Source organism: Dromaius novaehollandiae, chromosome 5, assembly GCF_036370855.1.
Source record: "Dromaius novaehollandiae isolate bDroNov1 chromosome 5, bDroNov1.hap1, whole genome shotgun sequence".
NCBI classification, from domain to species: domain Eukaryota; kingdom Metazoa; phylum Chordata; class Aves; order Casuariiformes; family Dromaiidae; genus Dromaius; species Dromaius novaehollandiae.
This window is the reverse complement of record NC_088102.1, coordinates 66,456,673-66,479,397: the sequence shown is the minus strand read 5'-3', so window position 1 is coordinate 66,479,397 and position 22,725 is coordinate 66,456,673. Positions and strand designations below refer to the sequence as shown.

General features: G+C 49.0%; 2 protein-coding genes and 1 long non-coding RNA gene across 8 annotated transcripts in view; 2 read left to right on the top strand and 1 right to left on the bottom strand.

Moving 5' to 3' along the window:
- The window catches only part of CD81 (CD81 molecule), a 48,392-nt gene extending 37,958 nt beyond the window's left edge, over positions 1-10,434 (top strand). For both annotated transcript variants that reach the window (XM_026092717.2, XM_064513136.1), the window contains exons 4-8: positions 2,634-2,708; positions 4,591-4,698; positions 5,581-5,679; positions 6,319-6,411; positions 7,020-10,434. In XM_026092717.2, coding sequence (XP_025948502.1) covers positions 2,634-2,708; positions 4,591-4,698; positions 5,581-5,679; positions 6,319-6,411; positions 7,020-7,082 — 438 coding nt within the window. In that variant the 3' untranslated portion in view covers positions 7,083-10,434. The remainder of the gene's footprint in view (positions 1-2,633; positions 2,709-4,590; positions 4,699-5,580; positions 5,680-6,318; positions 6,412-7,019) is intronic.
- Positions 10,435-11,171: 737 nt separating this feature from the next.
- On the bottom strand, positions 11,172-17,344 carry LOC112978928 (uncharacterized). Of its 2 annotated transcripts, XR_010389533.1 has the most exons (3): positions 16,179-17,293; positions 14,206-14,242; positions 11,172-12,774 (listed from the first exon to the last, which is right to left on the bottom strand). It is a non-coding gene; the product is annotated as an uncharacterized LOC112978928 (long non-coding RNA). The 2 variants fall into 2 exon arrangements; XR_003258051.2 differs by lacking the exon at positions 14,206-14,242 and having other exon boundaries at positions 16,179-17,344.
- Positions 17,345-17,383: 39 nt separating this feature from the next.
- TSSC4 (tumor suppressing subtransferable candidate 4) lies at positions 17,384-21,502 on the top strand. Of its 4 annotated transcripts, none has more exons than XM_026092748.2 (3): positions 17,384-17,506; positions 18,420-18,492; positions 19,386-21,502. In XM_026092748.2, the coding sequence occupies exon 3, from the start codon at positions 19,473-19,475 to the stop codon at positions 20,493-20,495; it is 1,023 nt and encodes a 340-aa protein (XP_025948533.1). In that variant the 5' UTR covers positions 17,384-17,506; positions 18,420-18,492; positions 19,386-19,472; the 3' UTR covers positions 20,496-21,502. The 4 variants fall into 4 exon arrangements, with proteins under 4 accessions (XP_025948533.1, XP_064369204.1, XP_025948534.1 ...); XM_026092749.2 differs by lacking the exon at positions 17,384-17,506 and adding an exon at positions 17,580-17,761; XM_064513134.1 differs by lacking the exon at positions 18,420-18,492 and having other exon boundaries at positions 17,386-17,506.
- Positions 21,503-22,725: the final 1,223 nt, after the last annotated feature.

The window sequence follows — 22,725 nt, the reverse complement described above, 5'->3', positions numbered from 1 at the left end:
AGTTCCCACGCGTGGTCCAGCTTTAGGCTGGATTCCGGTCTCTTCTGGCTTTCCATGTTCCGTAACCGCCACAGGCAGGGACGGTCGGCGAGAAGGGGCGCTCGGCGCGGGCTCTGTGCGATGCGCCCCGTGGGTACTTGGGTCTGTGGCCCTTGGAGCAAGCCTGTTTCCGTGGTTTCTGCGATTTTTCTCTGCCAGCTCCTGTAGCGGGGTTGCCTGCAGAGCTGCTGCTCCTCGGCGGAGGAGCACAGCGCAGGCGTGCAGCAGATGTGTTCACGGGCTCTCCTTAAAGTGTGTCAGTGCAAAGGCCTCCAAAAAGCCTAAAAAAATAAAGGAGGAGGGGGGTAAATAAAAAAAAAAATAAAAGAAAAGAAAAAAGGTTGGGGGGCCTTCTCAGCACTTGGCTTTTTGGGGATGAAAAATTACTGTTTGTGACGCAGTGACCCACGGGCATGGTCCACGTGGCCCACTGACCGGGCTGGAGTCAGAGAAATGGAGCTGCTTTCCCTGGCCCTCGCTCTCGCCGTGAGCAGGTTGCTTCACCTCTAGGTGCTTCTGTTTCCGTATCGGCAATAGGAGAGTGGTGTTTCTGAGCAACTTTTATAAAGCACTTCTGCGCATCAGTGGGTAAAAGCTGCTGCAAGAGTCTGCCAGCACTGCCGCTGCTGCTGAGCTGGGAGGAGCCCCTGCACCGATCTGGCAGCGGTTGCTGTAGTGAAGGCCTGGCAGCTCTGCTTTTTCTGGGGGGTGGCGGAGTTAACACAAGCGGTTACAGAACCTGAATCACCCTCACTCCCTCTTGAAGCTGGAAGGAGGACTAGAAGGGCAGACGGTACAGCGCACCTGAGGGCTGACAGCGAAGCCGGCTGCTTTAGCTAAAATTAGCAGTTCTCGCCGCTGTGCGCTGCCCATGTCTCTTTGCAGCTCGGCTCGCCAAGAGCGGGCTCGAGACGCCTTCTGCCGTGCGCCCCTGCGTTGGGAGGCCAGCGCTCCCCCTGCGCGGCAAGGACGTCTCCAGGCAGCGTGCTCGCCGTGGTGCAGGAAAGCAGCGGCTTTGCGCCGTGACCTCTCTTGCAGCCAGCTCAGCTGAGGGAGTAAATATTAACAGGGGCATGGGCTGGCTGCAAAGGGGGAGCACCAGGAGCCCCGTCATCTGCGCAAGCCGAGCCGCGAGATCCCAGCAGCGCGGGAGGGAGCCGCTCAGCCTCGCGCCCCGGGGCAGACCCCAACGCCTGGCCGAGAGCACAGCGGTGCTGCCGCCGCGTCAGACCGCGCCTTGGGTGTGTCGCTGCCAACTGGCAAAACTAAATCCCCACAGAATCGCATCTCCAAATCTGGAATAAACAAGCCATCCCACTGCAAGAGTGGGCCCTAGTGCTTGGCCAGGGAATTGCACGGGCCTCGCGCCCGCCGGGTAAGGGCGACCTGCTTCCGTGGGGGGAAGTGGGACCCAGTTCCCCAAAGATGTCCACAGAAAGCCAGCGATATATGGGTGTTTAAACAGGACTTAGTTGCTCTGGGACTGGGTAAGGATGTCTGAAGTCCTTTCCTGCAGGAGGTCAGCAGTCCCGTTTCCTTATTTGTTTGTTTATTTTATTTTATATCCCTTGCTCTTGCACACAAGTGTTCTCGCCCTGGAGGGCCAGAAGTAAAGCCACACCAAGCCAGCTTGCAGCATAGCGCTGGAAACTCCCCTTTCCTCTGTTGAAGGAAATGTCTTGTGTGCCCGAAACAGACCGCCCAGGAGCCAGGGGCTATCGTCCAGCCCTGCATCGTGTTCTTATGTCTTCCCCTGGCTGCATCCACCTCTTTTGCTGCTCTGCTTCCATGGCACCTCTTACCAACTTGGGCTTCCCAGAAGGAAATCACGGAGGGCCGTGTCCTCACTGAGGTAGTGCGGACTATGCGTGGAGCTTACCTGTCCTTGCTTTCCTACCGCACTCTGACTTAGGAGCTTTAAAGCTTTCCATTTGCAGTCAAACAGACCGGCCATCACAGAATGTTCCCAGGATACGAACAGAAGGATGGAGGAAGGCTTTGCGGTGGCAGAGAGGAGGCGGCGAGGGAGAAGTAGGAGTTTTGTAATTGCAGCAACAGGGTGGGGCTGTGGGAAAACATCAGCGTTAGTCCGCATGCAGAAAACTGCAGTGGCCTTGCAGGGCTGCGAATGCCAAGAGCGCTGGCCATAAATCATACCCTGACGCCCCGCTGCTCCTCAGCATCCGAAATGTGCTCTTAACCCTGTGCTGGCAGTTCCCATCCCCGGAGCATCCGAAGCAGAGCGGGAAGCCTGCCTGCTCCTGCAGCCGCAGGAAGAGGAGCAGTTTGTTCTTCGGTGCAGGCTGTCCTCATGCCTGCTTGTCCTTGCGTTGGACCTGACTCTGCTAACGCCTGCTTAAACGTCGCAGCAGGAAGTTGGGACGTGGGGAGGCGGCAGATGACTTTTAGGAAAATGTTTTTGGGCCAAGTGTGTCTGCATGAGAGAAAATGGTGTGAAGTCAGGCAACGCCTTGCTCTGATCTCCTCCATCATTAGAAATGTTGCTTCACACCTTTATCCACCTCATTGCTTCTTTACATTATATGTTAAATAACAAATATGTTAAATGTCCCTCTCCTGATTTGTCTTCACAGTTCTTTACTTGCCTGGTGATCCTGTTTGCCTGCGAAGTCGCGGCTGGAATTTGGGGTTTTGTCAACAAAGACCAGGTAGGATGACTCTGAAACCTGAATTTGTGGGACTGGGAGGCTGGACGCAACTGTAGTGGATCTTTGTACAAGCTGTAGTTAAGGTCCTGGACTGAGACGTGGGAATTTGGACTAGCTCTGTGACCTGGGCAGGTCACTTAACTCCTCTTGGCCTGTCTGATGAACCCTAAAAGTGAACACTCGATGGCAGACTGCCCCTTACGGTCTGTAGCGCGATGTCTCGAATACAGATCCCCAGGTCTCACCTGGGTCTCCTAGTTCTCACCACGCTGTCGGTCACAGCGCGAGTTGCTGCCATCTGCACGTCCTAGGTGCCGCAGAGAGGAGAGAGGGGGATTTCTGGTGCTCAAAGCCAACGTTAAGATCTCTGGCGGAGTAGGAAACGTTGGCTTTATTAAGGAACGTGGGTCAGCTCCGTCAGTAGGTGGTGGTGGCCTGCTCTGCGCTCAAGTACCTTCAGGCCCCGGACGAGCGGCGCAGCTCGGGTGGGACTGGAAACACCCTTGCAGCGATTCCCAGGAGAGTGACTTCAGCAGAATAGGCTGTTCTGTGGCCAAGCGCATTACTATGCGGGCAGGGTGCTGTTTCCTGGCAACTTTGGGGAGCTAATTAACCTTTCCAGAGGGGTGTGCCTCGTGCAGATGTTCGTTTGTGAGTCCCCAACCGTCCGCGACGTGCGATTGAGCTGAGGACCCGGAATGAGGAGGAATTCTGTGGCAGTTGTTCTCCAGTCTGGGGAGAAGGCGCTTGGATGCCGCAGCATAAGGCTGAGAAGTTTAGGGTTTGCCAGGATAAGGACAATGACCCAAGCCACTTAGAGTTGATTTTGCAGTTTAAAATGAACGGTGGAAGTCTGTTGGCCTCGTCTGCTCTTTCAGCCTTGGCGAATGGGCTGTTTGGACGTCCCGCTAACGGGGCACAGCTCGCTTCTCCCCTGCCTCTGCTGATGCCTCCCGTTGAGCACCGCGGGCAGGAAAAGCAAGTGCTGTGCGCTTGGAGCCGAGGAGAGTCAGCAGCAGCTGAAACTGGAGGCAGTCCTGTTCTGTCCCTGGTTTGCCTGAGCTACTTTAGATGCAGGGAGGGAGGCAAGAAGTAGGATTCATTTGTCCCTGTACCAGAATCAATTGGTTTGAGCAGAGAATATTGCCCTCCAAAACAAAACTTTGGAGCAAAAATGGAGCAAGTGTGGGATAATTGATTGAAATCACTCTCCTTTTTACTGCAGTTTCTTTTTCATTTGCTAATCTAGCATGCACTGCCAAGAGCAGATGTTCTGGCAAGTGCTTTCCATTTTGTACTCGCTCATTTTTTTTGTCTGCTTCTCTTGCATGTCCTCCTTTCCTCTGTCTTTCCCAAATTATTGGAAGCTGTTAGAGGAGAAGCCCCGAGCTCAGCTTCTCTGAACATGAGGTTTCCTTTTGCTCTGTGGAGCAGAGGCTGTTGCCACATTCCCCCACGAGTGGCTGCGGTTCATGGGAGCGGGTGGCAGAGTCAGAGCATGGCCAAGATCACTAATAAAGCCATTTATAGGACAGGGGTGCCTAGATCCACCTAGGGACCCAGCAGGAGTTTGACATCTGTCTGAAGCACCTAAACTTCCTGACCTAAATGAGCTACCTGTCCAGGCTCAGTGATGAGAAAACGTGCTGGCTGGTTATGAGGTTCTTAACAGTTGCTCTTCGTGATACCGGAAGAATTTGATCCCTATAAAAGAAAGGCCATTTTTACTCATCTGTGTGAATAATCAGGGTCCAAATCCATTAAAAACTGCTTATCTACGTGTGAGTGACGTTAGAGAGAACCTGCGATGTTCAGGCACATCTGCTGGACGGGTTTGCTTGTTGTCCTCTGGTTAAAAGGGACTTTTTCCTGCCTTCCCTAGATTGCCAAAGACGTGAAGCAGTTCTATGACCAAGCGTTTCAACAAGCGCTCATGGCAGAATCGGAGACAAACAACGGGAAAGCCGTAGTGAAGACCTTCCATGAAACGGTAAGGTGTTGGAGGCCTTACTGCATGCTCTGCTTAGGCTATATTGCAGCTGGCCAAAGTAAGCACTGACGAGCAGGATCCTGCCTGTTGCAAAGGGGCAAAGTAACGTGCCCCAAAAAATCACTTTCTGTGTGTCGGCTTGCGAGGGGTGAGCCGTGACCATCACTGTGCACGCTGCGAGGAGTGAAGACCACCCTGAAACTTCTGATGCTTAGGATTGAACTGGGACAAAAATGTTCTCAGCAAACGGCTTTTGCTGCCTGTTCTCCAAGTTTTACATAGAAATCTCTTTGCAGGAATTATTTGTAGCAACAGGAAATGAGAATGTGGGAGAAAGGAGTAGAAATGGGGGTCAGGAAAATGAGCAGGAAAACCATGGTCTAAAGCAGATGCTGATACATTGGAGTTAACCTGTGGAGTTTGCTGTTCTTAGATGACAAGTAACAGAGTTGCATCGCTTTAAATTATTGTCCTTTGTGCTGTGCTAGGAAGTCTGGCCTGAGCTTTAATTAAGTTGCTTTTCATTTACCTCAGTACTCCTGATTAAGTAAAATTCAACGGAAGAAAAATGCTGCTCTGAGGAACTAATTCCAGGAGTACTTCCTCTGCTCAGCAGGAAGCAAGTCTCCAGAGAGAGCTGTGTGCTTTCTTTTCCAGGCTATCAAGGCCAGACACATGTATCTGCAGTTACTGCAGGAAGCAGCTGCATTGCATGCAAATAAAAAATTGGATTTGGAGAGTTAATTCCCACCCCACCCCCTTTTTTTTTCCTCCAAGATGACTGCTAGTCATTGGTGGTCTCTGGGATGTTTAATGGTGGGGAGAGCATTGCAGGAGAGTGCTTGCACGTCTACTTATGCTGTTTTTTCTCTCTCTGTGTAGCTGGACTGCTGTGGTCCTGATGCTGCAACAGGAGTTATCACTCCCTTATGGAGAGAGGACCTCTGCCCGAAGAAGGACTTCATGAAAACCCTTTCTCAGGTAGGCACGGCTGCTTTCTGCTTGGCACAGCTCTGGTGAGGAAATTCGCCTGCCAGGGAAGTCAATCCGGTCGCTTCCTTGAGGAGGAAGGGGGGAAATGACAGCTTTGGAAATCTGCCTGCCTATTTCTTCCATCTTGGCGCATCCCTGGGGAGCAGCTCTGCCCCTCTCAGCTCTCGTGCGGTGCCACCTGACGGAGGGACGGTTGTGGGAAGGTGGGAAGAGCAAAGGAGTGGGGCAGGAGAGCCCTCCCCACAGCAACAGGGCCGCTGGAAACGGAGCAGCAGAGACCTCCGCTGGGAGCCAGGGCTTGGGAAAGGGCACTGGTCTTCCTCACCAGTGTGGTGAGGGACTAGCTGGCTGTTTCTGCTCCGTGTTTTGGGATCGTGCAGCAGGATGTCAGGGGTTCCCCATCTCTCCTTCCCTTGCTGTTTGAGTTTTTGGGGATGGAGGCACAGAGGGGTGAAATCCTTGGCCTCTGGCAAACTGGCACAAATTCTTAGAGCCAGGTTTTCACCCCAAAACATAAACAGGACTTTGAGGAAAGCAGGAATCTCAAACCTGTCATCTTCCAGCATGAATGTCTGTGGAGGGTAAGAGAAAAATAGGCCGTCTGACACTGGTTGTTCTCTGCTTCAGATGACCTCGAGCTGTCACCAAAAAATTGATGAGCTGTTCTCTGGGAAGCTGTACCTGATCGGTATTGCTGCCATCGTGGTTGCCGTCATCATGGTAAGTGCGAGTGCGTGGGACAGGAGACCTGCGGCTTCAGAAGCCCAGAGGACCCTGAAGGCAAGCAGGGAGCTGTGAGCAGTGACTGGGCTTGGACGAGACTGGTCCCGCTTCGCCCTGCTGGCAGCGGTCCGAACCTCTCCTCCGACTGCCCTTGCGGGTCCCCTCCCCGCATCCAAACTGCTCATCTCTCAGGCTGGGACATCTGGTCCCTGCAGCGGGAAGGGGTTTGCTTTCTTCCCCTGCTCCCCTGCGGCACTCGCTGGTAGCCCCGTGCTTCCTCTAGTGCCGAAGGCTGAGCTGAAACGTGAGAGATCTTGGAGCACTTGCTGCCTATCTGGCAGGCAGGACGCTTACGATGTACTGTTGCTGCTGCTAGAGAGAGGGGAGAAGGTGCGATCTTATCTTGAATTGGCCAGCTCCTAATAAAAACAGCAGCGACAGCCCAGCGTCTCTGCCTTTATCGCTGGCGTGAGTGTTTGGCAGAAGAGGAGGCTGGGGAACAGCGCAGGACCACGGGACGTCCTGAGCTGTAGCTGGGAAGAGGAGGCGGGATTCCCTTGTGTCGTGAACCGAAGCCTCACGGGTGGCCTTGTGTCTCCTTGCAGATCTTCGAAATGATCCTGAGCATGGTGTTGTGCTGTGGCATAAGGAACAGCTCCGTGTACTGAGACGTGAGAGCCGGGGAGGGGACGGGACGGGGGGAGCAGGGCAGACGGCGCTAGAGGGGACCCCAAGTGCCACCAAGTGACCAGGAGACATTTCAACAAAAGACAAAGAAAACTATGTATATAGATACTTCCAATATTACCATACAGTACTTACCATTTTTATTTTGAAGTACTTTTTTTAATAAATAAAACTTTCCCGTATCCTTGTGGCTGAGTTAGTTACACATCAGTTTTGTGTGATAGGGAAAGCTGCCGTAGCAGGAGTTTCAGTCCTTCCTACCCCTTCCCCACCGGAGAAATTCAGAGATGAGGTTCGTGGGAGATGTACAGAGCAGAAGGCTGCAGCCTGTTATCAGAAATCTTTGCCTTGGTTTTTACTCTTTTTCAATACTGACTTTTGTTTTTTATAGATATGTAATTGGATGCTGAAGCAGGATTTAGCATTTTTTTGTTTTGTTTTGTTCATTCTCATCTTTTCCTCCCATCGCCCCAACTCCCTGGTGTTTCCAAGCTGTCGGTAGGGAAGTCTGGCTGTAGCTGCCTGAAGCCTGGTAGAAAGGAGAGGAAACAGCCCGAGCCGCCTAGGTGAGATGCACCCGGGGGATATGGGGATGGACTGTTCCTATCCAACCTGTTTGCGTTGCTAGATGAACTATTAACAGAACATTTAAAATTTTCAGCCTCTGAAGAGTGGGGATGTTTATGGCTTTATGTTTTCTTCTGGAGGCTGTAACTTTATAAATTGACTCATTTACATTGACCCATTACATTAAAGGGTCGGTGTCTGCGGTGAATTTAGTCTTAGCTTTTCAGATTTGACATACTGAAAATTAAGTCACTTTTTTTAACTTTCTTGAATGTTTCTTTATAGACATATTATGTTTTTGGGAGAGTCTAGTGCTGTACTAAGTTTTCAGTGTTACGCTAATGCTTACATACAAATGATATTGGGGGAAAAAGAAAACTTAAAAAAAAAAAGTCCTTAACCTTAAAAATAATACATTTATATTATACAGGATGACTTTTGGGGATTCCCTGCCATATGCACACATATTTAAAATTTAATCTTTGCATCACTTTCTTGTTCAATTAAATTGTCCTTGCTTGTAGCACTTTGTCACACACACTAACATTGCTAGGAAACTTTCATAACTTTGAAAAAATGTTTATTTTTAAGACCTTCCATTCCCAATGATATTAATGGTAGGAAATCAGCTTATCAAAGCAAGGGAATTCAGGATTTTCAATGGCACCAGTTGAAACACTTTCTTGTGACCTGCTAGGCTTCGATTGCCACCGAGATGTATGTGGCTTCTAGCGTGTGCCACCCTGGCGAGGTAGCGAGACAGCTGCTACCGTGTACATAGAGAGGAAGAATGACCCAGGTCCTATGTAATAAAATTAGAGTGTCTCTAAAAAGATGATCTATATGTATAGTTCTATAGATATATATTTTTAAGCAAAGCCTTTTCCTTACCTTATGGGCACTTGAGCTGGAAACGGTAGCCTCTTTCAGCTCTTTGCCACATTGAAGCAGATAGGAGGAGTTGAAACTTGTGATCACCTTCCTCACTTCAGGAATATTTCTGTTTCTTAGTGTTTCACTCTCCCCCCTCACCTTAAAGTTGTGACGAAGAACACCAAATCAGACAGGGAGAGAGAACTGTGTTCATTTTACGCTAGTACCTTGTCCACGGCACTTGGGTACCGTAGCCTTTGCCAAAATGGGAGAGGAAATTCCTGCACTGGGGCAAACTGATCCATCCAGAAGCTTTTCTCCCCTTCCCCTCACCCCTTTCCTGTTCTTGCCTTTTAGTATATAGGGCCTTTTAAAAGTATATAGGTATATATATCAAGTTGTGCTAGGTAAGAGGAGGAAGTGCTTCAACAGACCTTCAGTTTGAGGAGGTGGGACAAGAAACGATTCAGCCTTAGAAACAGCCTTAAAGCAACACTGCCCGAATGTCCACTTTGTGCACATTGAGAATGCGACGAGACTTCGCAGTAGGTAACCTCTTCCCCTGCTCCCCAGCGTAGGTCCTTCAGGTCATCTACTCTGTTATGTGGCTATATGTATACGCATCACCCAAGCATGTGTGTTTACATATACGTGCATCAGGATTGTTAGCATACAGAATGGATGTGTAACTTGCCGCCTTTTTTGTTGACTGTTGATAAATGTGTATAAATATGCCATTAAGCATTTCAACTCTGTTTTCTTTCCTTATACTGTATTTTTGATATTGTTCAGTATTCAGTTGATGCTGTGTAAGTAGCTGAAGCTCTGTTTGAAGGTGGATAGGGTCTCCCCGCGGAGAACTTGATTGCGGGTCAGGCATGTCCTTGGGCATTGCAGCCTCAGTGGTCTGGGTTGTCCCATGCAGGAGCGATGGGGAGAAAGTGCTGCTTTGAGAGGTCTGACAGCTGAGAGAGGAAGAAGAGCAGGATGTTTGCTTCAGCCCATGTCCCACCTGGGTGGGATTTGTTTTCTGGCCCCTTTCATGGGTGACTGGTGGTGCTTGCAGTGAGCCGCAGTGGCAGCTACCTCCTTCAGCAGGAATGTGCTGCGGGCACTGGTGGCATGGGAGCGGGGAGAGGGCCTGCCAAGGTGGGAGGATCGTGGGAGGGGGCTGAGGAGGAGTTTTGCGGGGGATTTAACACTGTCTTTGGGGTTGTTAGCTGAGAGTCCCTGTGTTCGACTGTGTGGTTATGAGCAGGAGCAGGTCGGCAAGGGGAGAAAGGGGAGCTGGCTTGCTTAAGAGTGGTGAAGTAGCTGAGAAACCAGCATGGAGAAACTACTCACGTGGGTTTTCTCCAGCCTGACCTCCTGTGATGATGGATCTGAGTTAAAACAAACTCGAGGGGGCTTGTCCTTTAGCAAGTAGTCGAGATCCAAAAGTGACAGAGCTCTGCAGCCAGTCAGTCCCAGAGCTCACCGAGGTGAAGGGGAAAAAACCCTGGCTCCTAATCTCTTTCAGATGCTGTCCTGTGTAGCTGTGCATTGTGTGCACGATCTGGGCCCCATCCTGCCCCCCATCCCACAGCTGGACTAAGGGTCAAATTGTGGGCTGTAAATACAAACCCTCGCTCTCCAGGGAAGCGTCTTCCTGGAGCGACACCTGAGAAAATGGTTGTAAGCCCGAGCAGGGAGGAGGAGAGTGAACTGGCCGGGTCTGAGTTCAAAGACCCCAGTGCAAGGTCAAACAGAGCCGCTGACAGCTTAACTGAATGCTTGGCATTCTTTCTGACTGTGGAGCATGCCACAAAGCAGTGTGTTTAACTTCTTTCTGCCTTTTTCTTTCTTGTTTTTAAAGAAACAAAAGTCAATTTAATAAACGTTTCTCATAGTGTGCATAGTGTGATGAGCCGCTGCAATCTACAACCAGTTAACCTTAACACCAGGACGCTTTGTGAACCAGGCTTCAACGGCACGGGTTCAGCAGCCTCCGGGACGGGGAGGTGGGCAGGCTGGGGGGGCATTTGTAGTGGTACCGAGGGGAGGCAGACGGTGCTCGCCGGCAGCGGTGGCCGCTGCAATTGTGCCCCCCTCAAGCGATGGAGGACACAGCTGTGGGGGAGCTAATACGTATTGCAAAATCTGGTCACTGTGTTGAAATTTTGAGGGGGGGCCCTGTGGTGGCAATACTGTGCATGCCCAAGGGGCTTCTCCTAGTGACGGGGAACAGCCCCAAATGTCCTCTGCTGCCACCGCCTGCCCCTCCGTGCCATCGGGGAGAGCCCTGCTGAGAGGAGAGCCAGGGAGGAGGCCTAGCGCTGTGATCCCACAACTGCCTGCCTTTCCTTGCCCTGTCTTGGACTTTTCACTGCTTTTGCAGCATGGATGTCCGGAGGCGGCCCCCGCTGCTGGTACGGAGAGGGAGGGAGCGTGGGTGAGGGAGAGCCATGTTCAGCTGCCTCAGGAAAGGCAGAAAGCCCTGCTCCCGGCGGCTGTGCCCGTGCTGAGAGATCATGCCCATCTGTTGTTCTTTCACTTGTTTACCTGAATGTTAATGGAGTCGGACATAATGACTTCTGGAAAGAAAAAAAAAAGTGATATTTAAAAACAATAAAAAGAAACAAAACAAAAACCCTTGTTAGTGGATTTTTAATGATGTGTTACTCTTTCCAATGCAAACAGATTTCTGCCACGTCTTCCACAAGAACAGCGTCGCTGGTTCTTGCATTCAGGCAAAATTTAGGCTTTAGGGAACGCAGTCCTTAGATGACCCTCAAGGTGGTTTCCCGTGAATAGGATGTTCTTTGCTTCCTGCCTTAAAACATTTGGGTTGTGGTGCTGCATTGTTGCTCCAGATGGAGATACAATTATTCCTGCCTCTTTGGAGCTGGGATTAACCTGATGTGAGTCACGGTCAGACTCGGGCTGGCGTTCAACAGGGAGACAAACGATAGTGGAAACAAGCTCGCGAAGCACAGTGCATGTTTGGCCTCCGAGCTGTGTGCGGGAACAGCAGTGCCTTGGGCTGTCAGCCTCGAAGCATAGCTGGGTCCTTAAACCTCCCCCGGCTAAACGCGATCCCCTCTGTCGGCACCTCAGGTCTGAATAGTAACCCTGACGTGCTCAAAACTGATGAGTTGTATGCAGTGCTCCATCTGAGAGGGGAATCGGCAAACCAGGCTCCTTTAAGGCGCTGTTAAGTGAAGACACCAGTTATTCTTGGAAAATAGCAGCCCTGCTGTGTAGGAGCATGTGAGGCCGCACGGATAAAGCCACTGTGAAGGGAAGGGGTGGGTGGAAAACTTGCAGCTCGCTTGTTCTCATATTACACTGACAACAACGACTTGCGCTTTTGGGGGATTTTTTTAAACTTTGCTCTTCGGAGGCCTACAGAGCTTAGAAATGAAGGAGCAGTCGCTATAGACATTACTGTAGACTTCTGACTCCTATGAATATTTTTGTGCATCTTTTTTCTGTCTAAAAGCAATTTTCACAGAAAATGTAAGTATGATTTTTTTCTAAACTATAGCAAGTTGGACCCTCTTCAGCAGAATTCTCTCTCCCCTCCCTAACTGGTTTAAAAAAAACTCTCAAAATGGTTTCTCTTTTTAATTAGAAGTTCGGGGGTTATTTTTGCTTTGGCCAGCTCTATTTCATAAGCTGATTCAAGACTGTTTTAAAAGTAGCAATGTGCCTAATGATTTCCTCCTAGGACAGTTGGGACCAACAGGGAAGGTATAATTGCTATGTCCCTTCCTTAAGAGGTTGTTTAAGCTCTAATCAGGTCTCACAGCGTTACCACAGAGGGAAAATCGAGCCAGTCCCCCCACCGGAGAGCTGTTCAAGGCGGAGGTTGCTTTGTAGTACAAGGGAGAGCAGTACCTTCCCTGCTGGATGCTGGCTTCCCTCGCTGCCAGCTCCACTTCCCAGGGTGGGTGATGAAGAGCCTGTCACACAGTGGCTGTGCCCAAATTCCTGCTCTGAACTGTTTCCTTTGCTGGACGTGGTGGCGTGGTTCTTCCCATTGCAGGAGAGGAGGGTGTTTCAGTTGAGGGCAAGCTCAAGCTGAGGGAAGCGTGACGGTGCAGGCATCAGGACGTTGGCTCTGTGGTGCGACTGAAGGTCTCACGCTCGCAGGGTCAGTCTCGCTGAAGATGCAGCAGTCCATCCCCTGCCAGTCACCAGCTCGCGTTGCACCTTGGTGAAGGTTCAAGGGGCATTTGCCTTCAGTGAATGCTGAAGGGAAGATGCAAACGCAATCAACTACATGACTCAGTCTGCGTTTAGCGGTGAAGACACAGGCTAGAAACCAAAAACCTCCAAGCACAAAGCTGCACAGTTTAGCAAAAGGTGTGGTGTTAATCCAGCATATTTTTGCCTAACCACTCTACCAATTTCAACCCAGGGAGCATCAGATTACCTGGTGCAGGGCATACCCTAAGCGGGAGGGTCCATATGCAAAGACACACTGTTTCAACGCAAACGCTTTGGCCAGCCTCTGGCACTCGGTGTGTATGAAGCAGGCAGCTGGATGCTTTCACCTCCCCAGATACCAGGGTACTTGAGCAAAAAGAAACCACCACCCAGCCACTAAGTGTGCTGCGTTAGTGTTTTCACACTTGCAGATGCGTTACAGAGGATACCTTTGCAGCTGGGCGTGAGAATGTGGATTGCCTGGTGTTTCCCTACTGGTTTTAGATGACCCAGCTCAAATGCCAGCGGTTGCAAGTAACATTTCTAGTTAGAGGCTAATTACACTTTTTAAGTGTTTCTTGGCCCTGTGTTTCTAGGGCATTAACTGGTGTCAGAACACAGCTTTGCTGAGTAGCAGTGAGGTGTTGGTGTTAGGCCAGGCACGACTGCTCACGTATAACACTGCCTGCAGGCTTGGAGCAAGCTGGGGAGAGTCCCTCCAGCAAGGTTTAGTGGTGGTAAATGCAAAGCTCGGTGTTGACTACAAAGTCACGTCAGTTAATGAAGTATCTACAGGTCATGTTCTAACAGGACGTTTGGGGAGTTTTAGGCATTTATGTTTGTTTTTTTAAATAAATACTAACTTCAAGGCACTCGACTGGTTCAAACAGTCTCTCAGCCATTCTCAACTGCTGTTAATATTAAACACGCTGGGGCCAATGATAGGAAAGAAAAAAAAAAGAGGCAAGAATGAGAAGGCTTTTTAGTAAAAATATTCTGTAGCTAAGCCAAAATGAACAGAACTCCCCAACTATTTTTTTGTTCGTTTTAAACTTCAAAGAATTGCACAGCACATTAATTTGGTCTTAAACGACTTCAGCTTCCCCCAATGAAATGTCATGTTCGGCATCTCCTACACATACAGTGTCTCTAACAGAGCAAGGGATGCAGGTTCTCAGCACAGGTCCTCTCCATGTCAGCAATAACTTTGGTATTTGAAAGATCAGGCTGATGGAAAGCGGGGTTCAGAGCTTCGTGGGCTGCCCGCGTTAAGACTAACTCCACAGTAACTACTTTGATGTAGTTACCTTAGGGTAAAAAAAACAAAACAAAACACCAACATGGATAAACAGCACTGAAATAAATCAAAACTGCTTTTAGGTGAGCCAGGACCAAATGAAAGTGCAAAGCAAAACCAGTGAGCAAAGCTCCACGTAGACAAGAGTGTCAAACACTGAGCTCCTGGAAACTCACCCAACAGGATTTCATGGCCACTTGTAGGCTTTCCTTCCTGCAAATGGAAGAGGGCAACTCTGATTATGTCCTTCAGCCATTACCTTTACCCCACTCTGCCTTGGTGCAACTGCAGCCTCCCAGCAGAGGAGACTGTGGTCTTCGCAACTGTGCTATTATTGATTCTGGCTCCAGGAAAACACACCTTTCCCTCCCTGCTTCCCTTCAGGCTCTACAGCATCGGCTGAGCACAGCCAGACCAGGCTCACTTCCACCCTCCTTCCAGATGCATGACGAGGCACAGAAAATGCATCTGCGTGCTCTGTCTGGCTTCCAGGATCTTAGGGGCTCTCTAGCATCTGATAGATACTGTGCCACTGTCACTTCCTAGTCCCCCACTGCAGAGACCTATAGCAACTGTTGTGGTCCCACCACGAGGAGCTTCCCCCATTCCCGGGGAATTGCCTGCCACTTTCCAATAGCCATGAGGAGAGGGGCAGGAGCTCCCTGTCAACATCTACGCTGGCCTCTGAGAGCAGAAGCAGCAGGAGCCTTCAGTGCGTAGACCAGGGCAGGACTCTGCCACTTGAGTAGCAGAAATCGTTACCAGATGGGCACCAAATGACGGATGTATTTGCAAGAAAGGTGCATGGAGCTCCCACTAGCAGGGCTGTGACGGGTGTGCATTCACACATGCCGTCCCCGTGTGCGGGGACGCGCTAGCTTCCTGCAGGCGCCCGAGGCCATCTCCCCCAAGAAGCCCAGGCTGTGGTGGAGCCGGCCCCTCACAGCCTGCGCTCAGGACGCACCGCTCTCGTTTGGATGATTGCCCGCGCTGCAGCTTAGGGCCACGGTCCAAGCCCCCGCTCCTCTTCAAGCCACCTTAGTTCATATTGGCTAGGGGAAAAACGCTTTACCATCTGTTCATCTTCAGGCTCTGACTCATTATTTTTATTTCAGTTGTCGCCAAGCAATAGCGCAAAAAACCCCAACACACCAGTATAGCCACCACTACAAAATGCCTTGTCCTCGGTCACCAGAAAAAGCAGCTCGCCCCCAGTACTCTGCAGCATGTGGTACTAATCTTCTGCAAAAAGGCAGGAAGGAGAAAATGGGTACAGCCATTTTCTGAAGGTGACTCTGGCCATCAACAGCCGTAGCATCCAGGCGAAGACTGAGCAGGGACTACGCCTAGCAATGCCAGTGGCCTCCAGAAACCCAGGACTGGGGCTTGTCCCTGAAGGCACCCAGATTCATGGGTGATGGAGAGAGTGGAGGTGGTGTAGCCTTTTTCTGCCTCTTTGAGCCCCTAACTGCCCTAGCATTAAAACCAGGTTTTTAAAGCATTTCGTCCATTTGCACCAGACCCCATTTTGTCTCCACCCTTACAAAAACAGGACACACCGCTGCCTACTCTACAGCCTTTCCTTGCTTCCTCCTTTTTACTCTCACAGATTCACTCCTGGTACATCCCTGACATGCTACATAGCGTTACACAGCAGGGGCGGATTTTACCCATGTTTTATTTTTATTTCCCCTTTCAAATGGCTTCCTTTGCCTGTTTACTACCCTCCCCATATCTGCTCCTAGTAGATACCAGAGGACTTTTTTCCTCTCTCCCTCCCTCCAGCCAGGAAACCATTTTAATGTCTGTGACCACACTATATATACATGTATATATTTTAAAAAAGGATCACCAAATGGGGAAACACCTCTCAAACTGTTGATTTAAAACTGCAGCACAGCTCCAGCCAGACGAAAGACATTTTGTGCTAACCTTGTTATTGCTGCCAAATGTACTCCAAACACAGCTCTCATCTCATAAATTACTCATCTCATAAATTACTGTAGTTAGCAACACTCCAGAAGGCGAAAGTATATATATTTAAAAATTGACAATGCAAATGGCTGCAGTTTATATTACAGATGACTCACAGTGAGGCCCCTCTTAAAGGGCTTCAGTGAAGTCTTTTAGGACACAGACATAAACTTACCTTTAAGCAAAGAAACCGAGACGAAACAGGGTTCAGATACCGTGGAAAGAAAGGTGTCTCCAAAATCCAATGTGGTGGGACTACACAGCAGTTCCATCTTTCGTTGCAAAATGATGGTGTGAACAAGGAGCTTTGCTTATCTACAAGGCCCAAAGTCCTATGTTTCTCTTAATCCTTCAGTGATGGGCGACCTGATTACATAAAGGCCTGGCCTTTAGCAGTTCAGACCCTTTGCAGGCATTAATTTAATTCCATTTAATGATGAAGCCCCCACAATCATGCAAGGCACATGCGGGCACCCACCTGCCTGGGAAAGGGGTGGAGGGGGAAAAAAAGGAAAAAAAAAACAGAAAAAAAAGAAAACCCTGCAAGCTTCTGTATGATATGATGGTGTATCACACTCAAAGACTAGACTTTCCTCCCCCTTTTTTCCCCCTGAACATACTGTAAATGAGCTAAATATTAAAGCCACTTGAGAAGTTTATTTCCACTGAAAATTTAAACTTTGCACTGAATGAGGGGGAAAAAAATGAAGCATCTTTAGCCAAAACCAATAAAACATTTCCAGAAAGAATTCCACTTTTCCATGCACACACACATTATGTTCTTCTGGGAGAGAAAATGGAAACATTTCCTTTTTTTGGCTGGACACTGGTTTTATGCCCCTAGTGACTTGGGGTTTTCTGGTTAAAAAGTACATAGAAATTTTAAAAAGGGGGAGGGAGGGAGCACTTCCTCTGACATTTTCACTGTGGCCAAACGCCTACTTTTCTGATGAGAAAAAAAGGCTCTGCTGGACGTTTTTGTCAGGCAGTTGCAGGGACGCAGGAGGTGGCGGCGCCCCTTGGGCGGCCCCGAGAGGCGGCTCGCCGCGGGGCCCTTAGCCACCGGGCTCGGGAACGGCCGGGACCCCCGTCCCGTACACCACGACGGCGGGGCCATCGCTGTCCGGCCGCAGGGCACGGACCCCACAGCCCCCAAACCGCCTCCCACTGCGACACCCTCCTTCTCCTCCCAGGCTTCAAAATGGCGCAGGGCAGCGGCGCCGCCCGCGGTGCACCCTGGGAGCCGTAGTCCCGCCGTGCCGCGTTCCGCCGCGGGCCCCAGCTCTCAAAATGTCCCCCACGGGGGACGAGCGGGCGAACTACAACTCCCAGGATGCAAATGGGGGCGGCGAAATGGACTTCCCGCCCTTTCCGCGCCGCTTTGCCTGCTGGGGCTTGTAGTCGCAGGGCCCTGCTCAGTGTCCCAGCGTGCGCCGCGCGGGCGGCACGCGGGAGGACGGCGGGCGGCTGCTGCGAGGAGCCGCTGGGCCGCGCGGGGCCGCGGTAGGGCGCTGCGGGCCCGGGGGGCGGCCGGGGTCGCAGGGAGAGGCCGGCGGGGGCCTGCCCTCCCCCGCGGCCGGGGGGGGGCTGCCGCACGGCGCGGGGCGATGGCGCCTGTGTCCTCCCGCGGCTGCAGGGCACCGGCCTGCGTGACGGGGAGCGGCATGGAGGAGCGTGAGGCGGCCCTTCCCGCCCGGGGAGCTGCCGGGCCGGGCCGGGCCGGGCCCGCGCCGCCCTGCGAGGCTGAACCGGAAGGGCGTAAGATTTTTCCAGCCGGTTACTTCCTACTTAGCGGTTACGGCAGGGTCGTGTTTGCCGGAGCAATCAGCAGCTCCCCCCGTCAAAGGCGGCCAGGCTGTACATGCAGCGCAGCACTCGCTCCGCTCAGTTTTCCGGAAGTTTCTCTGTATTTTAATGCCTAATGGAAATCTGGCCCGCGTTGTGAGCACGGCCATTCTTTGGAAATGCAGCCCTGCGCCATCCTTGGTCCCTGCGACGGGGCCCTGGGCCATCCTCGGTCTCCCTTTTTTACCTGCAGCATTTAGTGCTCACAGTGCATAAGTATTCGCTTCATATTTTTCTTGGCCGTATCTAATATAGTTCACTTCTTGATGGTTTACTGCGCATACAAATTACAGTGTTCGTTTTTTTAAAAAATCTCCCGTTCTACAGACTCTAAGGATGGCAATGTGAATGTAGAGACTGAGCAAATGTAGTGGCGCCAGCCTTGCTAGGGACTGTGTTATTCTTCTGCCAAAAGTCCAGAAATATCTGCAGACTTTTATATTAGCGTGAGCTTATGTCAGATTTAGAAATCAGTTCTGCAGTTTGGGATGATTCAGAGAGAAGGAATTATTTTTAAAGCTCATTCTAAAACTACATTTCCAATATTGTAATGGAAATGTTTGTTTTCTAGGGTGGAAGTGCTTGTATCTTTGGTGGCTTGAACTGACCCTCAGGAGGGGAAGCTGACTCAGTCTCAAGAGAAAGTGAGTGACTAACAGACTTTCCACGTCTGTTTACTGCATTGTATGAAAAGATCCTATAATTATGTAGTTGGGCTTATTCTAATAATATACGAGAACTATTTCGTTATTTCATGTTTTTGTGAGCTGAACTGAGGTGCACGTTCACCAGCTCCACTTCTTATTGCCGAGCAAGCAGTAGTGTGAACACCAACTACCTTCAGTTATGGAGAGTTCCCTTCCATCGGATAACAGAGCGAATCTGGTATTCCAGCCTGTACTGAACTCGGGCTTCGGTTTCACAGTTTGTTTTTACTGACGGAAGGGCCGGCTCCTGTTGACCCTCGGTTGCAGGCTCCCCTTGCTTCCACTGTGTTAGCACAAGCAAGGTATGTGTGATGAGTTTTCCTAATCCAGTTGGACTGATTCCTTGAGCTAGCTCATCACATGATCCCAGAAACCTAGTAATGACATGACAGAGCTTCAAGCCAGGGAAGGAATGAAGCCTGTACTTTATATCAGTAAAGAAAAAATGAAACTTTAGCCTTGATATTTTGTAAACTTCTCTGCCACTGACCTTGATCAGTGATAGTGTGCTTTGTAACAAGCAGTATAATGAATACACTGATTATTGGCACAAGACATAGTGCTAATGCAGCAAGGGAAAATAGTGGCCAAAGAAAGTAAGAGATTAGGGTCCGTTTCTGTTGATTTATGCAGTATGGTGAACATAGGGTGTAGTCTGGACAAGTCATTGCTGGAAGAAGTGTCTAAGACAGTTATGTGGATTTGTTCAGAAACTTGATGCTGATAACTTAATTGGTCCTGCTGTAACCATTATTTACATGGCACAGAATAACAGTCATATGTATGGTACTTGTATCACAGTTGAATTATTGAACTCCTTTGCATTCTAGGCATTAAACTCGTTGGGTATTTGGAGAACCATATTTGCTGCTGTTCCTGGACCGACATAAAGACATCAGTGGAGCGATAGCCTAAAGATGGGAGATCAAGATGCAGGTGAACCCTTTCTGGGTATAGTGGCTGGTGACTGCGAAGGAGTTCTGCCCTCTGACACAGTGTCACTCAGCGATTCTGATTCCGATGACTTTGGGTTAGCAGAAGAAGCTGAAGTTGATACAATATCTCCAGAAGAGCTGTCTGTAGATGATGGGGGTTACAGATCAGGGGAGACCTCTGACTCTTCCAACAGCAGTCATAAATCTCCCATCCAGCCATTCCACTTGAGAGGCATGAGTTCTACGTTCTCTCTCCGTAGCCAGAGCATTTTTGATTGCCTGGAAGAGGCAGTCAAACTCTCTGTGCCCTCAATGCCTGAAGATAATGTTGTTGATGGCAGGTTTAAACGTCCTTTGCCTCCAACTACTGTTTCCAGTAACATGGTTCCAGAAAGCCCTGGAAAGCAAACCAAACCAGTGCAGGCTCCCAAAATTTCTGCTGCAGTCCCTGACTATGTGGCACACCCAGAGCGCTGGACCAAGTATAGCCTAGACGGTGTTTCAGACTCTAGTGACAAGACTAACAGGGCAGTGGCCATGGAATTTTTAGAGGGTTTGAAGAAAAGAGAGGAACAAAACTCAGCTGGCCAAGATAGCTACACCCCATACTTCAACCAGGACCCCTCCAGCTGTGGTGCTGGAAGGATTGTCTTCACCAAACCAACTAAAAGGGGTGTTGATGGACTGGAAAAGAAAATGTCAGCAGGAGAGGATGATAAGAAACACACAAAAACATATCTGAGAGAAAAATCTCCTAAGAAGACTGATGACTTGAGGGAGGAGGATAAGGTAGAGTTGGAGCATTTAGATGGTGGAAGTGGGAAGGCAACAGAAGAGGAGGGGTGCCTGATGATGGGGGACCTAAATAGAGACAGTAAACTCAGTGCAAGGTTTAGTGATGCAGATGAAGAGCCATTGGTGGAAACGGTTGGATTCCATTGCAGTAAGAAGAGGAACAGGAAAAATTTCCGACCTAAAGTAGACCACGAAGAGGAAGAGTCCTGAATGGTGGAGCAAACCTGGAGACATCCAAGGACTTGCATTGTTCTGGGAGATCACCTTTGGATATGCTTGCTTTTTTTTAGCCCTTTTTTTTGTCAGGAAACCAGGTGATAATTTTTTATCTAACAGTTTGCATCATAGCCTCCAAGTCCACTTTATACTGTTACAAATTAAGCTACCCAAAGTCCATTCCAGACTTTTTGTTCTTGACTGCGGGCACAGGATAACTGCACCTTAGCAGGAGAGAAAGTAGTGTGCTTTGTTTACTTGAACAGCTCTCTGGGGCTTGCTCTGGAGCTGTGGAAGTCCTGGGCACCAAAGAAAAAATGTTAGCTTAAAGGCTGCAAGGAGGATAACGAAGTAAGTCATCCTACTCGGCTACAAATTTTAACTGTCCCCTAGTGCTGTAGACTCCTGGAACAAATGTGATGAGCTCATTATGTAGAGATTAAAAAAAAAAAACAAACTAGTCTTCCACTGGATTTGATTTCTCCTGGCCCTGTCCCAGGAAGGAAAACCCTCTTTTTTTTTAAAAAAAAACATCCTTCCCCGTTGCCATTGAGAGTGAAAGCACAGTGGTGCCCAGTCATGATTTTCCAGGGTACAGGTGGGAATTGGCAGACTGAATTTTTTTAAGGTGGTCTTACTATTTAACTTATTTAGTAGTGTTATATGATAAAGATATAAAGAAACGCAGTGCCTCCTGGGGACAGGAACAACTTTGGAACCATCCTGGTGAAGACAGACTCAGGACAGCTTTGGCCAAGTCTCACCATGTTGAGTAGGTTAGAATTTGCAACAACTTTGGGATCAGTTGGGCAACAGTTTTTTCCTCTCAGTGGTATGGTGTGATGTAATGATTTTTGGCCTGCATATTTGTATATGTGTTCCAGGCGCCACTGCTTACATATTAATTCCTTGTGTGGATTTGAATGGAATGAGGTACTTGTACCAGAACTGGATACTACTTCTGTTCTCTGGGTATCAATAAACTTTCAGTTGTAGCTGGATTTCTGAATCTCTTTGAACCATATTGATATGCATGCAGCTATAGGAAGTTTTAACAGATATTCAGTTCATTTTATTTGAAAATTGTCTTGAAAATCTTCTAGAATGTTACTCTTCACTTACTCTCTGGTAACTTTTCCCTCAACTTCTTAAATTTGAGATTCTGAAATTGACATTCATAATATTGAGATGATTTTACAGTGTACAAAGAAAATAGCTTCACTGCATTGCCTGCATAATGAGTATCAAATGTAGTGGCTTTTCCCCACATAATGTTAATAAATGGTTAAGATTTTTTTTTTTCTTATAAATGAGGTTGAAAGATTAAATTCTTTGCAAGGTTACATTATTTAAAACTTAGATTAATTCAGGATTCAGTTAGGACTGACATATTTTTTGCCAGTATACTAAATTAACCAGTCCCAGTGTTAATACCTGTAATACCATAATGAAAGACTACTTCTTTGGAATTTGATTTCTCTTTTAGGCTGCACTTGCTCAAATTCCTGAGGGTATTTGGGGAAGTTATTTCCTCTGCGGGGATGTCAGCATCTGATCAGAAACGGACTTGCAGGCCAGAATTGTCTGGGGCTTTGTGTTTGAACAGGTGCATCATCTGTCAGCAGAAAATAATGTAAAATGAGCCTGAGTGATGTTGCTCCATCTTTTGAAATTTACTTTCTAATTTTAAAAACAGTATGTGTGATCATGAGAATATGTTTCCGTGCACATTAATTAATGGGCCATTCCTAAATACATCAGTTGTACCAGGCCATATGTATGGGACATACGGAAACCCCAAACAGATCATTTTGATTTCCAGTAGATAATGAGTGTGCTCATCACAGTAAAAATAGTAGCTGTCTTCGAAGGGAAGCAATGGAGAAGTGTGTGTGTGCTGGTTGTAAGATAAGTATTATGCCCTAAATGTAGCTTACTACAAATATACTGGTTCTGTAACTTCTCCTTCCTAAGGTGAAGAACAGCATAGCACGGTACCAAAATTCTGTCATTGTTAATGGGACCACAGAGGTCTGTGGCACAGCTGAACAAATACTTCTTTTATGAAGACATCATAAACAGATTAATGTCTGTTAATGGGAGACCCATGTCTGAATGGCATTTTGACCAGATATGATTCCGCCCCCCCCTCGCCCCAATCTCTGTATTGAGATATCTGGTAATGGAGAGAGCAAGTTTTAGTGCAGATTTTGTGTTGCACAGG

Bases quoted from the DNA above. Each gene is read 5' to 3' on its own strand.
- TSSC4 (XM_026092748.2), top strand. From the start codon at position 19,473: ATGGGAGATCAAGATGCAGGTGAACCCTTTCTGGGTATAGTGGCTGGT.